Below are 13,426 nucleotides of genomic sequence, written 5' to 3' on the forward strand. Positions count from 1 at the left end.
TGCGGTGAGGTAAAGTCATGCCGCTGGTGAAGAGAAACATCGAGCCCAGGCACCTGTGTAGAGGAGCTGTACCTGAGACCATCAGCAATGAGCTGGAGTGTGTGACCAACAACACTCTCTCCGCCATCATACGCCAACTCAGCAGCCTCAGTAAGACCTGCTTCATTATATTAGTTTGACAAAAATAACATTTTATTTTTAAGCCATATTAAAGGTGCCTTAATATAAAAAGGTGCATAAATGTTATGGACGATGACGAATGATTTACAGATTCTGAGCATCACTAACAAGCATCTAAACTTGTCAAATATGTGGTAAGTACTGCCACTGTAGTATAGTGTTACACGGAGGATGTGCAATGGCAAATCTCAAAAGTGAAAAAAAAAAGTTTCAATGCCGCTCTGTGAAACAGCCAATCAGAGCAGAGCTCATCATTATTATTCATGAACCTTCCAAATAAGGCAATAACAGAGCATTTCATCCTAGGGACAAATCCTAGGGTTGTAAATTAACCGTTTCTGGAGAATTTTTGCCCTTTCCTATGCCATATACCTTCTATGTTGATATCAGAGAACAATTTAAAATACTGGATGAATGCATTCTATGGCACCTTTAAATATTTGGCACCAAAATATTCTAAATATTCTAAATTGAGAGACCTTATAAAAAGGGCAAATAGAAGTAAAGGAATAGATCACTCAAAAATTAACATTTGCTAACAATTTGCCGAAGAACTCAGGCCATCCGAGATGTAGATGAGTTTATTTGTTCATCAGATTTGGAGAAATGTGTCATTCCATCAATGTCTCACCAATGGATCCTCTGCAGTGAATGGGTGCCGTCAGAATGAGAATCAAAACACCTGATAAAAACATCAGTTAACATTTTGAGAAGCCAATGCAATATCAAGATGTTTTTAACTTCAAACCATTGCTTCTGGCTAAAATACAAGTCCTCTATCCATAATATTGCTTTCTACAGTGAAAAAAGTGGCGTGGTCTGAATCAGAAAAGAAATATGCCCAGATCAAGCACTGTGTCCAAGTGAAAACAGTCCAAAACAGCTTTAAACAAACATGCTGCTAGAAGCATTATTATGGATTATGAACTTGTGTTTTGGGCTAGCAAGTTAAAATGCCTTTATGATGGATAAAAGCTTTTTAATAATAAAATAAATTGTATAAATTTACAGCAGATAAAAAACATGCGGAACATGTTTTTTGAGAATCAAGTTTGATATTTTGATTCAATTCATAATAAATCTAAATCTATATGCATGCAAGTAGTTCTGTTTTACACAAATTCTAAATCGATAGAATAAATGAGATGGGATAACAATGCTTTTTTGTTCACTGGCTCACCAGCAAATGCTTTAAAGCTTAATCCCATGAAGCACAGAGCGATGGACAGATGTGGATGCATATAGTATGGGTCAAAGATGCTGAACTGGTGAATTCATATTCCACATATGATGTGTTTGACATGCATCTATTGATTTGCAGTGAATATCACCCATGTGTGTGTGTGTGTGTGTGTGTGTGTGTGTTTTGCAGTTCTCCAGTAGATTAGAGCATGCAAGTAAATTATAAACACAACCGCTTTGATTGCACGCAGAAGCTGAGAAATAACCGCTGAGTGCATAACAGGTTGCTTCAAGAGAATTTTTTTCTAATAGTCTACTGTAAGATGGATAAACGCATCCAGCTCATCCCTGATCCTCAGTCTTTCCTTCTCATCTACTATAGGTAAACATGCAGAGGACGTGTTTGGTGAGCTCTTTAATGAAGCCAATACATTCTACCTGCGTGCTAATTCTCTACAGGACCGAATAGACCGTCTCGCAATCAAGGTCACTCAGCTGGACTCTAGTGTGGAGGAAGGTCAGTCAAAGGTCAAACGTCAAGGATGGATTTTACCAGACATGGGATGTTTATTTAACAGGATATTCCAGGCTAGACCTTACATGCACGCAGTATGTGGGTCAAAAATTACCCATGCATCCCTTTTCTTTGGTATATTTTTGTCATGATGTGGTCATTTGGTCTGACATTCCCAGATTTCCTATAGTAAGGCATCTTTGATAATATGAATCTTAATTAATTAATGAATTTATTTATTTATTTTTATTCCTTTAACCCTCTGGTTGTGTTTAGGACAAACTGACCGAGAAAAAGATTTTATTTTTCCAGAAAATACTAGTTAACGTTATCGCTTTGGACTCAAACTTCCTGACTTTGTTCACACAGGGTATGAATACTTATCAGATTTTTTTTTATTTTTTATTTTTTTTTTTTGTGGGGTTTATTTCACCTAGTCACACCTTTGATGTTCCTGGTCAAAAATGACCGGACTCCAAACAATTGCTTATAAATCTCTCATTATGCTATATTATCACCAAATATTGGGTTCATTCTTTTTGTCAACTTGTTTTCTTTCATTTAGGACTGGTTTTGTTTTTCTATTTGCATCTGATTAATCGTAGGCCTTATTTATCTGAGAGTAGGCACCTCGTTTTTTGTGTAAAAAATTCACAATATGACAAAAAAAAATTTATATTGGCCCTGTTTAATACACCAGTGTGCCTTGATGTCAGACTTGTGGTGTTCCCAGGTCAAAAATGACCGGACTCCAAACAATTGGTTATAAATTTTTCATTATGCTATATTATCACCAAATATTGGATTCATTATGCTTTTTTCACTCAAAAAATGAGGTGCCTACTCTCAGATAAATAAGGCCTACGATTAATCAGATGCAAATAGAAAAACAAAACCAGTCCTAAATGAAAGAAAACAAGTTGACAAAAAGAATGAACCCAATATTTGGTGATAATATAGAAAAATGAGAGATTTATAAGCAGTTGTTTGGAATCTAGTCATTTTTGACCAGGAACATCAAAGGTGTGACAGGAGTCCAAACACAAACAGAGGGTTAAATGACACCAAATGTTTAAATATTCAACCAAACATCATCCAACTTAGTACCACTGGATGATTAATAGTATGATACAGAAATGATAGACAGGCCCAGATTTCATTTAGTTTTTCGCTGCAGGTGAATAGGGTAAAAAAAAAACTAATAGTTATCACCTTACTTACTCAGTTGATTGATTACATTGATAATTGCCAACATTTTTTGTATTACAAGTTTTCAAAATGTTAGGTTTAAATATGCAAATGATGCATTATTTATTGAAATATGCTAATTTGCATGCATTTCTAGTACAAAAATCTAAACACTGGATGAAGTCAGTTTCAAAGTTCTTGTTTAATTTTTTTGACATATTAGAGTCAAATGTTTTTACAGAGGGGATCACATTTTGTCACTCCATAATTCAGAAAATACTTAGAACAGGCAGAAAACAATATATTTTCGCAATTTTGGGGAGATTAAAATGTTGTATATAATCAAGCAAATTGTATATGATCAAATCCCTCTGTAAAAACCTTCAGGATATAGACAGGAATACAAATGTAAAGTGCGGTGTGTGTAAGTGCTACTGAAGTGGAGATTTATGTCTCAGTGTAGGAGAAAAAACTCTTGGCCTTTAAAAATCTGTATTGTAATTGAAATCTATTGACACAAATAGATAAAGTGCTATAAAAGAAAGACTTAACAGTGTCTTTTAGATGTTTACTTTCCACTAGTCTGAAAAAAATGCTTTTTTTAAAACGTTTTCCAAGTAACTAGTACAGTAACGCATTACTTTTTAATTGACAAGAAAATATCTGAGTTACTTTTTCAAATAAGTAACGCCAGTTACTTTTCTCCCCATTTATTGATCAAAAGCTCTCCTGTCTCCATGTTGAGAGAAATTGTGAGTAAGATGTTCCTTTAGTTCTAGAATAAATGTGAACATGCATTAATTCATCTCACTCACTAAAAAACAGATACAGTGTTCTTCAAAATGAATAAAAACACTGAAATTCAACGCAAACCTCCAATAATTAAATATGTTAAATAATACAAATATCCTTCATGTATTTATTTCTATTTTATTAACCGATGTCTTTGCTGCCGACCTTCGATGATCCAATTCATCCGTACTAATAAACAAAAATGACTCAAGATAATCTAACATTTGTTCTTTTTTTTATTGCTGAAGAGTTGACATTTGTTCTTCTGTGGTCTACTGTACAGATGACAATTTACTTTTCTCTAAACCTGAGGCTTTTGCTGTGAAAAGGCTTTTACATTTGACAAAAATAGATCTTTTTATATTAAAAACAAACAAGCCCTGCCCAGATTTAAAAAGTAACACAAAAGTAACGTAACGCATTACTTTCCATATAAAGTAACTCAGTAACGTAATTAGTTACTTTTTTAGGGAGTAACTCAATATTGTAATGCATTACTTTTAAAAGTAATAATAATAATCTCTCTGCTTTATTTTTTGTTCCAGTTTCTCTTCAGGATATTAACATGCGCAAAGCCTTTAAGAGCTCTACTTTTCAAGACCAGCAGGTGGTGACAAAGAGCAGCATTCCGAACCCCATCACAGAGATCTACAACACCAGCGACAAACCTCCGCCTCTCAACATACTCTCTGCCTACAGGTGTGTGTGCTTATATGCTTTCTTCTTTTTTAATATTAAGATGTTTAATAATGTGCATATATTCATATATGTGACCCTGGACCACAAAAGCAGTCATAAGGTTAAATTTTACAAAACTGAGATGTATACATCATATGAAAGCTCAATAAATAAGCTTTCTATTGATGTATGGTTTGTTAGGATAGGACAATATTTGGCTGAGATACATCTATTTGAAAATCTGCAATCTGAGGGTGCAAAAAAATCTAAATACTGAGAAAATCACCTTTAAAGTTGTCCAAATTAAGTTCTTAACAATGCATATTACTAATCAAAAATTACATTTTGATATATTTATAGTAGGAATTTTACCAAAAATCTTCATGGAACATGATCATTATTTAATTTCCTAATGATTTTTGGCATAAAAGAAAAATCAATAATTTTGACCCATACAATGTATTTTTGGCTATTGCTACAAATATACCCCAGCGACTTAAGACTGGTTTTGTGGTCCAGGGTCACATATTTTGTTTGTTTTTTCTAGGGATGACAATATTGATGGAATTAAGTTCTACACAGACCCCTCATATTTCTTTGACTTGTGGAAGGAGAAAATGCTTCAAGATACAGAGGACAAGAGAAAAGAGAAGAGAAAACACAGGGTAAAATAAACGTTTTTTTTTTTTTTTTTTATGTTTTTGGTTTGTAAATCTGGAAAGATTCTTGCAAATGTAGTTGGGCTTGCATCAATGTACAACAAAGGATAGTTCAACTAAAAATGAAAATGTATTCATCCTCAGGCCATCCAAGATGTAGATGAGTTTGTTTCTTCATCAGATTTAGAGAAATGTAGCATTCCATTGCTGTCTCACCAATGGATCCAATGCAGTGAATGGGTGCCGTCAGAATAAGAGTGTGAACAGCTAATAAAAACATCACAAAAATCCACAAGTGATCCACTCCAGCCCATAAGTTAATGTTTTGAGAAGTAAAAAGTTGCATGTCTGCACTGCAAAAAATGGTTTTGTTGCTTAGATTTTTTGTCTTGTTTCCAGCCAAAATATCTACAAATTCTTAAATCAAGAAGGATTTTCTAGACAAGTAAAAAATATTTTCTTGTTTTCAGAAAAAAAAAAAGTCAAAATTAAGTGAGTTTTTGCTTGAAACAAGTTTTTGACTTGTTTTTTTTCTGAAAACAAGAAAATATTTTTTACTTGTCTAGAAAATCCTTCTTGATTTAAGAATTTGTAGATATTTTGGCTGGAAACAAGACAAAAAAATCTAAGTAAGAAAAGCATTATTTGCAGTGTAGAGATTATTTCACTATTTTTTCTGAAAATAAGAAATGCTTTTTGACTTAAAATTTTTTTCAGATATTTTGGGTGGAAACAAGTAAAAAAATCTAAGTAAAAAAAGCATTATTTGCAGTGTGTAAGAAAAAAAATCTATGTAAGAAGTTCAAAAAGTCTTAATGATGGCTTCATTTATTTTTGGTTTATTTGTGATATATCTGGTTTATTACAAACACACAGCTTTTGATTTTACAAGATGTTAACTGATGGACTGGAGTGGTGTGGATGTTTTTATCAGCTGTTTGCACTGCAAAAAAATGCTTTTTTTACTTAGATTTTTTGACTTGTTTCCACCCAAAATATCTGAAAAAATTTTTAAGTCAAAAAGCATTTCTTATTTTCAGAAAAAATAGTGAAATAATCTCTACACTGCAAAAAATGCTTTTCTAGCTTAGATTTTTTGTCTTGATTCCAGCCAAAATATCTAAAAATTCTTAAATCAAGAAGGATTTTCTAGATGAGTAAAAATTATTGTCTTGTTTTTAGAAAAAAAAGTCAAAATTAAGTACATTTTTGCTTGAAACAAGCAAAATAATCTGCCAATGGGGTAAGAAAAATAATCTTGTTTTCTGTTTGAAAAAAGATTTTTTTTTCTTACCCCATTGGCAGATTTTTTGGCTTGTTCTAAGCAAAAGCTCACTTAATTTTGAGTTGTTTTTCTGAAAACAAGACAATAATTTTTTATTCATCTAGAAAATCCTTCTTGATTTAAGAATTTGTAGATATTTTGGCTGGAAACAAGACTCAAAAATCTAAATAAGAAGCATTTTTTGCAGTGTGGATTCTGACGGCACCCATTCACTACAGAGGATCTATTGGTGAACAAGTGATGGAATGATATATCTCTTGAATCTGATGAAGTAACAAACTCATCTACTTCTTTGATGGCCTGAGGATGAGTACATTTTCAGAAAATTTTAACTATTTCACCTATTCACAGTCTCTTTTCTAAATGCTTCACTCAAACTGAGATCATGAAAAATGTATTGCTCAGATCTAATTTTCAGATTTTGTCCTCTCTTTCTCTCCTTTATAAACTCTCTCGTACACAGGAGCAGAAGCGTTGTGTTGATGGCACGTTGCCTCGTGAGGTTAAAAAGGTTCGTAAGGCTCATAACCGCAGACAGGAATGGAACATGATGGCTTTTGACAAGGAGCTGCGGCCGGAGCATCATCATCATCATCATCATCATCATCATCATTCACTTCACAGGGGTGTATCGTCTGAGGGCTCGCTGTCTCCAGATGGCAGGTTTGGCAAATTTATCTCTCATGGTATAAATGCCTGCTTTATTCAAAAGCATTGATGAAAAAAAAACATTGTTACATAAAAAGTAATTTCAACTCATTAATAATAATGGCTACAGTAATGACACATTTAAAGTTACAGTTAAATCAAAATTATTCTTTTTTTTTTACAGAATATTGCAGTGTATAAGTCCATTAATAATAATGGCTACAGTAATGCACTAACTTAAGTTAAATTAAATAGAACAATGCAATGCAAACATTAGCATGCACTGGTGCACAATGCAAAATACACTCTGGCATGATATGCGCAAGACACATTTGAAGTTACAGTTAAATCAAAATTATTCTTATTTTTACAGAATATTGCAGTGTCAAGTCAATTTCTGATAAACAAAATCAAAACCCCACCCTTACATATTTTCTTGTTCCAAAAGCTGTTTGAAAAAGATTAATTAAATTTCTGAACCATGCTACCATTAGGAGCTGAAATAAAATAAAACAAAACAAAGAGCACAACTGGATTAATTAATTAATTACTTGCTCACCAAGGCTGCATCATTAATAAAAATACCGTAAAAAAACAGTAATATTGTGAATTATTTTTACAATTTAAAAGACCTGTTGTTCATTTAAATGTATTGTAAAATGTAATTGTACTTTTTAGCATCATTACTCCAGTCTTCAGTGTCACATGATCCTTTAGAAATCATTTTAATATATTGATTTGCTGCTATATAGTTTTTGCTTCTTAATGTTTTATGCAAATCAAAATACACTACCGTTCAAATGTTTGGGATAAGTAATAAATGCTATTCTTTCGAACTTTATATTCATCAAAGAATCACGAAAAAAGTAGTGTAGCTTTCCAAAAAATATTTTGGACTTTGTTTTTTTAAGGATTGTGTGACACTTAAGACTCTTATAACTGTTTTACTGTATTTTTGATCAAATAAATACAACCTTGAAGAGCACAACAGACTTCTTTTAAAAACATTGAAAAAAAAACTCTGAATTATTTCAAACTAGTAGGGCATTATAATTACTTTAAATTGAATAGTTATTGCCTTATTTACTCAGTTAATTGATTATAATTGCAAACATTTTTTGTATTACAAGTTTTCTAAAATGTTAGGTTTAAATATGCAAATGAGGCATTATTTAATGAAATATGCGCTAATTTGCATACATTTCTAGTACAAAAATCTTAACACTGGAATGGATGAAGTCAGTTTCAAAATTCTTGTTTAATTTATTTTGACATATTAGAGTCAAAAGTTTTTACAGAAGAGATTTTGGGTCTCATTTCATCATGACATAATTCAGAAAAAGACATTTTTTTACTAAATTATGGAGAATAAAATGTATAAAATCAAGCAAATTATAAATAAACAAATCCCTCTGTAAAAACATTAAGGATATAGACAGGAATACAAATGTAAAGTTTGGTGTGTGTAAGTCTGAAGTGGAGATTTATGGCTCAGTGTAGGAGAAAAAATATAAAAGTAACACTTAACAGTGTCTTTTAGAAGTTTTCTTTCCACTAGTCTGAAAAACACTTTATGAAAAAAGAAAAAGGCCAAAATCTCAAACTTGACAGGTGCATGAAAAAACAGCATTATGTCTGCAGTGTCTCCCCTTAAATAAAACATATGCATTTTGTCTGGTTCAGTTCCTCAAAATCATTTTTGCAATGATTTGCATTAATCTTCTTTTCAACAGACCACATCTAAACAACTTAGACTACCCAGTCCCAGCATGTCAGGCTCAATCACGGGCACATGCACAGCCGCATCCCTTCATGCCTGTGGAGACAGCATCATCTAGTGCAAATGGAGGGGTAGAGCACGAGTACCACAGCATTGGAGGACCTGTGGGTGATGGAGGTTACAGAGTGGGTGTACTCGCTCGAACACAGTACCCACCCCCTGAAAATGGAGTCAATGGAAACATCACGCTTCCACCGACAGACTATGGGTAACGGCAAACGTGTGATATTGTAGTTTTGTGTTGAAAAATTTCACAGGATACCAATAGTGTTGTGATGCACCATACTGTGTGAGTATATAACATGTTAAACCATATGTGACCCTGGAGCACAAAACCAGTCTTAAGTCGCTGGGGTATGTTTGTAGCAATAGCCAAAAATACATTGCATGGGTCAAAATTATTGATTTTTCTTTTATGCCAAAAATCATTAGGAAATTAAGTAAAGATCATGTTCCATGAAGATTTTTTGTAAAATTCCTACTATAAATATATCACAATGTAATTTTTGATTAGTATTATGCATTGTTAAGAACTTAATTTGGACAACTTTAAAGGTGATTTTCTCAATATTTAGATTTTTTTTCACCCTCAGATTCCAGATTTTCAAATAGATGTATCTCAGCCAAATATTGTCCTATTCTAACAAACCATATATCAATTGAAAGCTTATTTATTGAGCTTTCATATGATGTATATACCTCAGTTTTGTCAAATTTAACCTTATGAGTGGTTTTGTGGTCCAGGGTCACATATGACATTCTATATAGTGTAGCTTATATGGTAAAATTCGTCTACAGTTTAAGGTATATTTTTAGTGTAAATCTGTGCTACAATTTTGTTTTTTGCTATTCCTGACAATCACTTATATGCTTTTATGGTCAAATCTCTTTAAAAAACCCATGTTAATTTTGATTATGAACTCTAATTCAGCATGTGCATATAGCAAATATATTTCAAACACATGGCATACAAGTTTTTGTAGAAAGGAAACTTGAAAGTGTATTTTAGGGTCTGCTTTTAAATGTTTATAATTATTAAGAGCCTTTTTTTTAAAGGACCGAATACTGGATTAATACATCGAGCATTTTAAATAAGATAATTGGAATTTAGAAATAGCCTGTCAAATAATCAGTCCTTAGATTTTTTGTGTTGTTTCCAGCCAAAATATCTAAATATTTTTATATCAAGAAGGATTTTCTAGACAAGTTAAAATTATTTTCTTGTTTTCAGAAACAAGCTAAATTATCAGCCAATGGGGTAAGAAAAACATTCTTGTTTCCTGTTTAAAATAAGATTTTTTTTTTTTTGCTTACCCCTTTGGCAGATTATTTAGCTTGTTCTAACCAAAAACTCACTTAATTCTGACTTGTTTTTTCTGAAGACAAAAAAAATACCTTTTAGTCGTCTAAACATCCTCCTTGATTTAAGAATTTTTTGATATTTTAGCTGGAAACAAGTCAAAAAATCTAAGTAAGAAAAGCATTTTTTGCAGTGTACTTGAAGTTCTTAACGTAAAAGTGAGCATTTCTGCTAATTTTCTTGGTTAATTCTGGTTTATTATTTTTGTAGATGAACACACTCCATGTACAGTTGAGGTCAAAAGTTTACATCCCCCTTTTAGAATCTACTAAAATAAGAGGGATCATACAAAATGCATGTAATTGTTTATTTAGTACTGACCTGAATAAGATATTTCACATAAAATACAATTACATATAGTCCACAAGAGAAAAATTATATAATAGTTGAATTCCTCTTATTTTGGTCAAATAATTAACATTTTGCAGATTCTGAAAGAGGGGTGTAAACTTTTGACCCTTAACTGTAAATAGGCATTTCTTACGCAGAAAAAGCTACAAAGTGGACCAGACTTAATGCCAATAGTCAAAAGCCTGCACTGATAAAAACTATTTTGCAGTGAAGTAAATAATGCAGAAAAACAGATGTTTGATTGTTTAAGTAAATATCATCAAGTAAAAGTCATGATCCTGTTGTTCCCATCATGCACTTGGGCATGAATAATTAATAAGGGTTACATTTTTAGTTGTTTTTAAGATGTATTTACTCTGTTTTATGGTTGCTTTTGTTGTTAGGTTAAGTAACTCGCCGTTTTGTAACATCTAGAGTTCAGTTTCTACTTTAAAATTACCCATTCATACTCAAAAACTATTCACTGATTGTTACCATCATTGTGTATCGTGTGCCAAGTATTGAGGTCTCTGTGTTCATTTGATTCGTAACTACATTCAGTCAACATATAATCTTAAAATCAATAAGGAGCAGTCTACTTGTTTACATACATGTTTGTAAGTGAACCACATGCTTTTAATGCCATTATTTCAGTGCTATGATGTTTGAGTAAAGTTTAGAGTGAATTGTACTTGAGGACCTATGAGTACACTTAAAATAATTACGCAGAAATTACTCATCAAACTCTTAACTGTACACGTTACCTTTACTTATTTCCATTGCTAATTTAACTTAACTTTAGTTAAGTAGATTTTACTTTAAAAATATGCGTGCAAAAACTTGCAAAATAAAAATTAAATAGATTTACTTATTATATCCAAAACATGTGCTGGTGGCCATGTATGCTGGTTCATGTAGAGGTTTTTCACATTCTCTCTTTCTCTCTTACAGTATGATGGAGTACTATGCCAGTTCAGGCCCGCCACCCCCTCCAGCGGGTCCCATCATACCATCTGCACAGACGGCTTTCGCCTCACCTCCAGCTACTCCTCATCCTCCGATCACATCAGCCTTACGCTATCCTCTTCCACCTGTCCCACCTGCTGGACCTGTTTTAGCTTCTCCTCCTGAAGGTCCCCCTCCTCCTCCAGCTCCTCCTGTCCCACCTCATCCAGTAGCACTTGGAGAGGGACGGAGACTGACTCTGCAGCCTGTTACAGACACTCGCAGTGACCTGCTCTCAGCTATACGCATGGGTAAGTGGAGTGTGCTTGTGCATATTTTGTATACATCAACAGTCCATAGTGGCACACTTTAACCTGACCACAGTACAGTACACTCTTGTGAAAAAGAAGTACATTTCAGCATACTTTTATGAAAATAATATGCTTTGAAAGATTATACTTAAGTGCAAACTGAATGTTTTCTGACATTAAATGTGTGTTGAATGCAAGTAAATGAACATTTTTGATAGTCTACATTTATATTAAATGCAATTACCAACTTATTTAAGGCGAGACACTGCAGGTGAATAGGGTAAAAGAATTAACTAATAGTTATCGCCTTACTTACCGAGTTGATTGATTACATTGATAACTACAAACATTTTTTGTATTACAAGTTTTCTAAAACGTTACCTTTAAATATGCAAATGAGGCATTATTTAATGAAATATGCACTAATTTGCATACATTCCTAGAACAAAAATCTAAACACTGGATGAAGTCAGTTTCAAAATTCTTATTTAATTTTTTTTTGACATATTAATTAGGTAAGTAAGGTCATAACTGTTAGTTAATTTTTTTACCCTATTCACCTGCAGTGCCTCGCCTTAATTCAACAATGCGTCTGCAAATAAAGTACACTACAAGTGTACATTTAATACAATTAGGTTTACAGTGCATAAATGCATAAATAATACAGTGCATAATTCGAATTGGATTATGACCACATTTGGATTAATACTATAATATTTTTTGTAACTTGCATGTAATTGTAGATGTCTGTGTTAATAGTCCGAATTAATTTAGACTAAGTAATTATTGTTTTTGTTGTTTATTCCAAACTTAACAGCTGCTATATATGTTAAGATTTTAAAAGTGTCAAACTGCTATGCACAAAACGTGTTTACATGAGTGTGTTTTTTTGTGTTCAGGTATTCAACTAAAGAAAGTACAGGAGCAACAAGAACAGCAGGCTAAAAGAGAGCCGGTGGGAAATGATGTGGCCACTATACTCTCTCGCCGCATTGCAGTGGAGTATAGCGACTCTGAAGATGACTCAGAACTTGAGGAGAATGAATGGTCTGACTGATAATAGTCAAACACACACAAAACAGACATTCCTTACAAGTACTTTCACCTTCAGACAGCCACATGTAGTTTATCTTTAAAGGTGCTGTATGTCTTTTGACTGTTCTAAAGCATTCAGATACCATATTATGTTTGCATATATTTAGAAAACATACAAAGTTGTTTTCTCTGAAAACAGCACTACAGGCAACTATTCTGCTTTGAAATGTCCGCTCAGTGTCTGAATGTCTGTTTTTGTTTTGGTCTGTGTGACTCCACATACTGCAAATTTACCTAATAGTATTTAGACACCTCTGGTTGCCAGTTGGTGGAAAGCACAGCGTACTGCAGACATGGAGGTCAACTTATGTACTGGGTAAGTGATTGCATTCAACTCGACCTAAAAAGTCTTGACATATTTCTAAAAAGATCTTTGATCATTGGCATATTAAAATGCAGATAAATTGCCAAGAGTGCTGTTTCATGTTTCGTGTCTTCAATCTGGCAACCCATATGAGTGTTGAGTCTGAAAAGGATGG

The 13,426-nt window shown here is 33.0% G+C and overlaps 1 protein-coding gene across 1 annotated transcript; it reads left to right on the top strand.

Annotated features, from left to right (window-relative positions):
• Positions 1-12,923, top strand: wasf3a (WASP family member 3a). The gene is made up of 8 exons (XM_073840528.1): positions 1-150; positions 1,745-1,879; positions 4,402-4,555; positions 5,082-5,199; positions 6,942-7,141; positions 8,860-9,114; positions 11,548-11,852; positions 12,752-12,923. Exons 1-8 carry the CDS (start codon positions 18-20, stop codon positions 12,907-12,909), a joined length of 1,458 nt encoding a protein of 485 aa, XP_073696629.1. The 5' UTR covers positions 1-17; the 3' UTR covers positions 12,910-12,923.
• The last annotated feature ends 503 nt before the right edge of the window (positions 12,924-13,426 follow it).

Source organism: Garra rufa, chromosome 5 (genome assembly GCF_049309525.1).
Source record: "Garra rufa chromosome 5, GarRuf1.0, whole genome shotgun sequence".
NCBI lineage: Eukaryota > Metazoa > Chordata > Actinopteri > Cypriniformes > Cyprinidae > Garra > Garra rufa.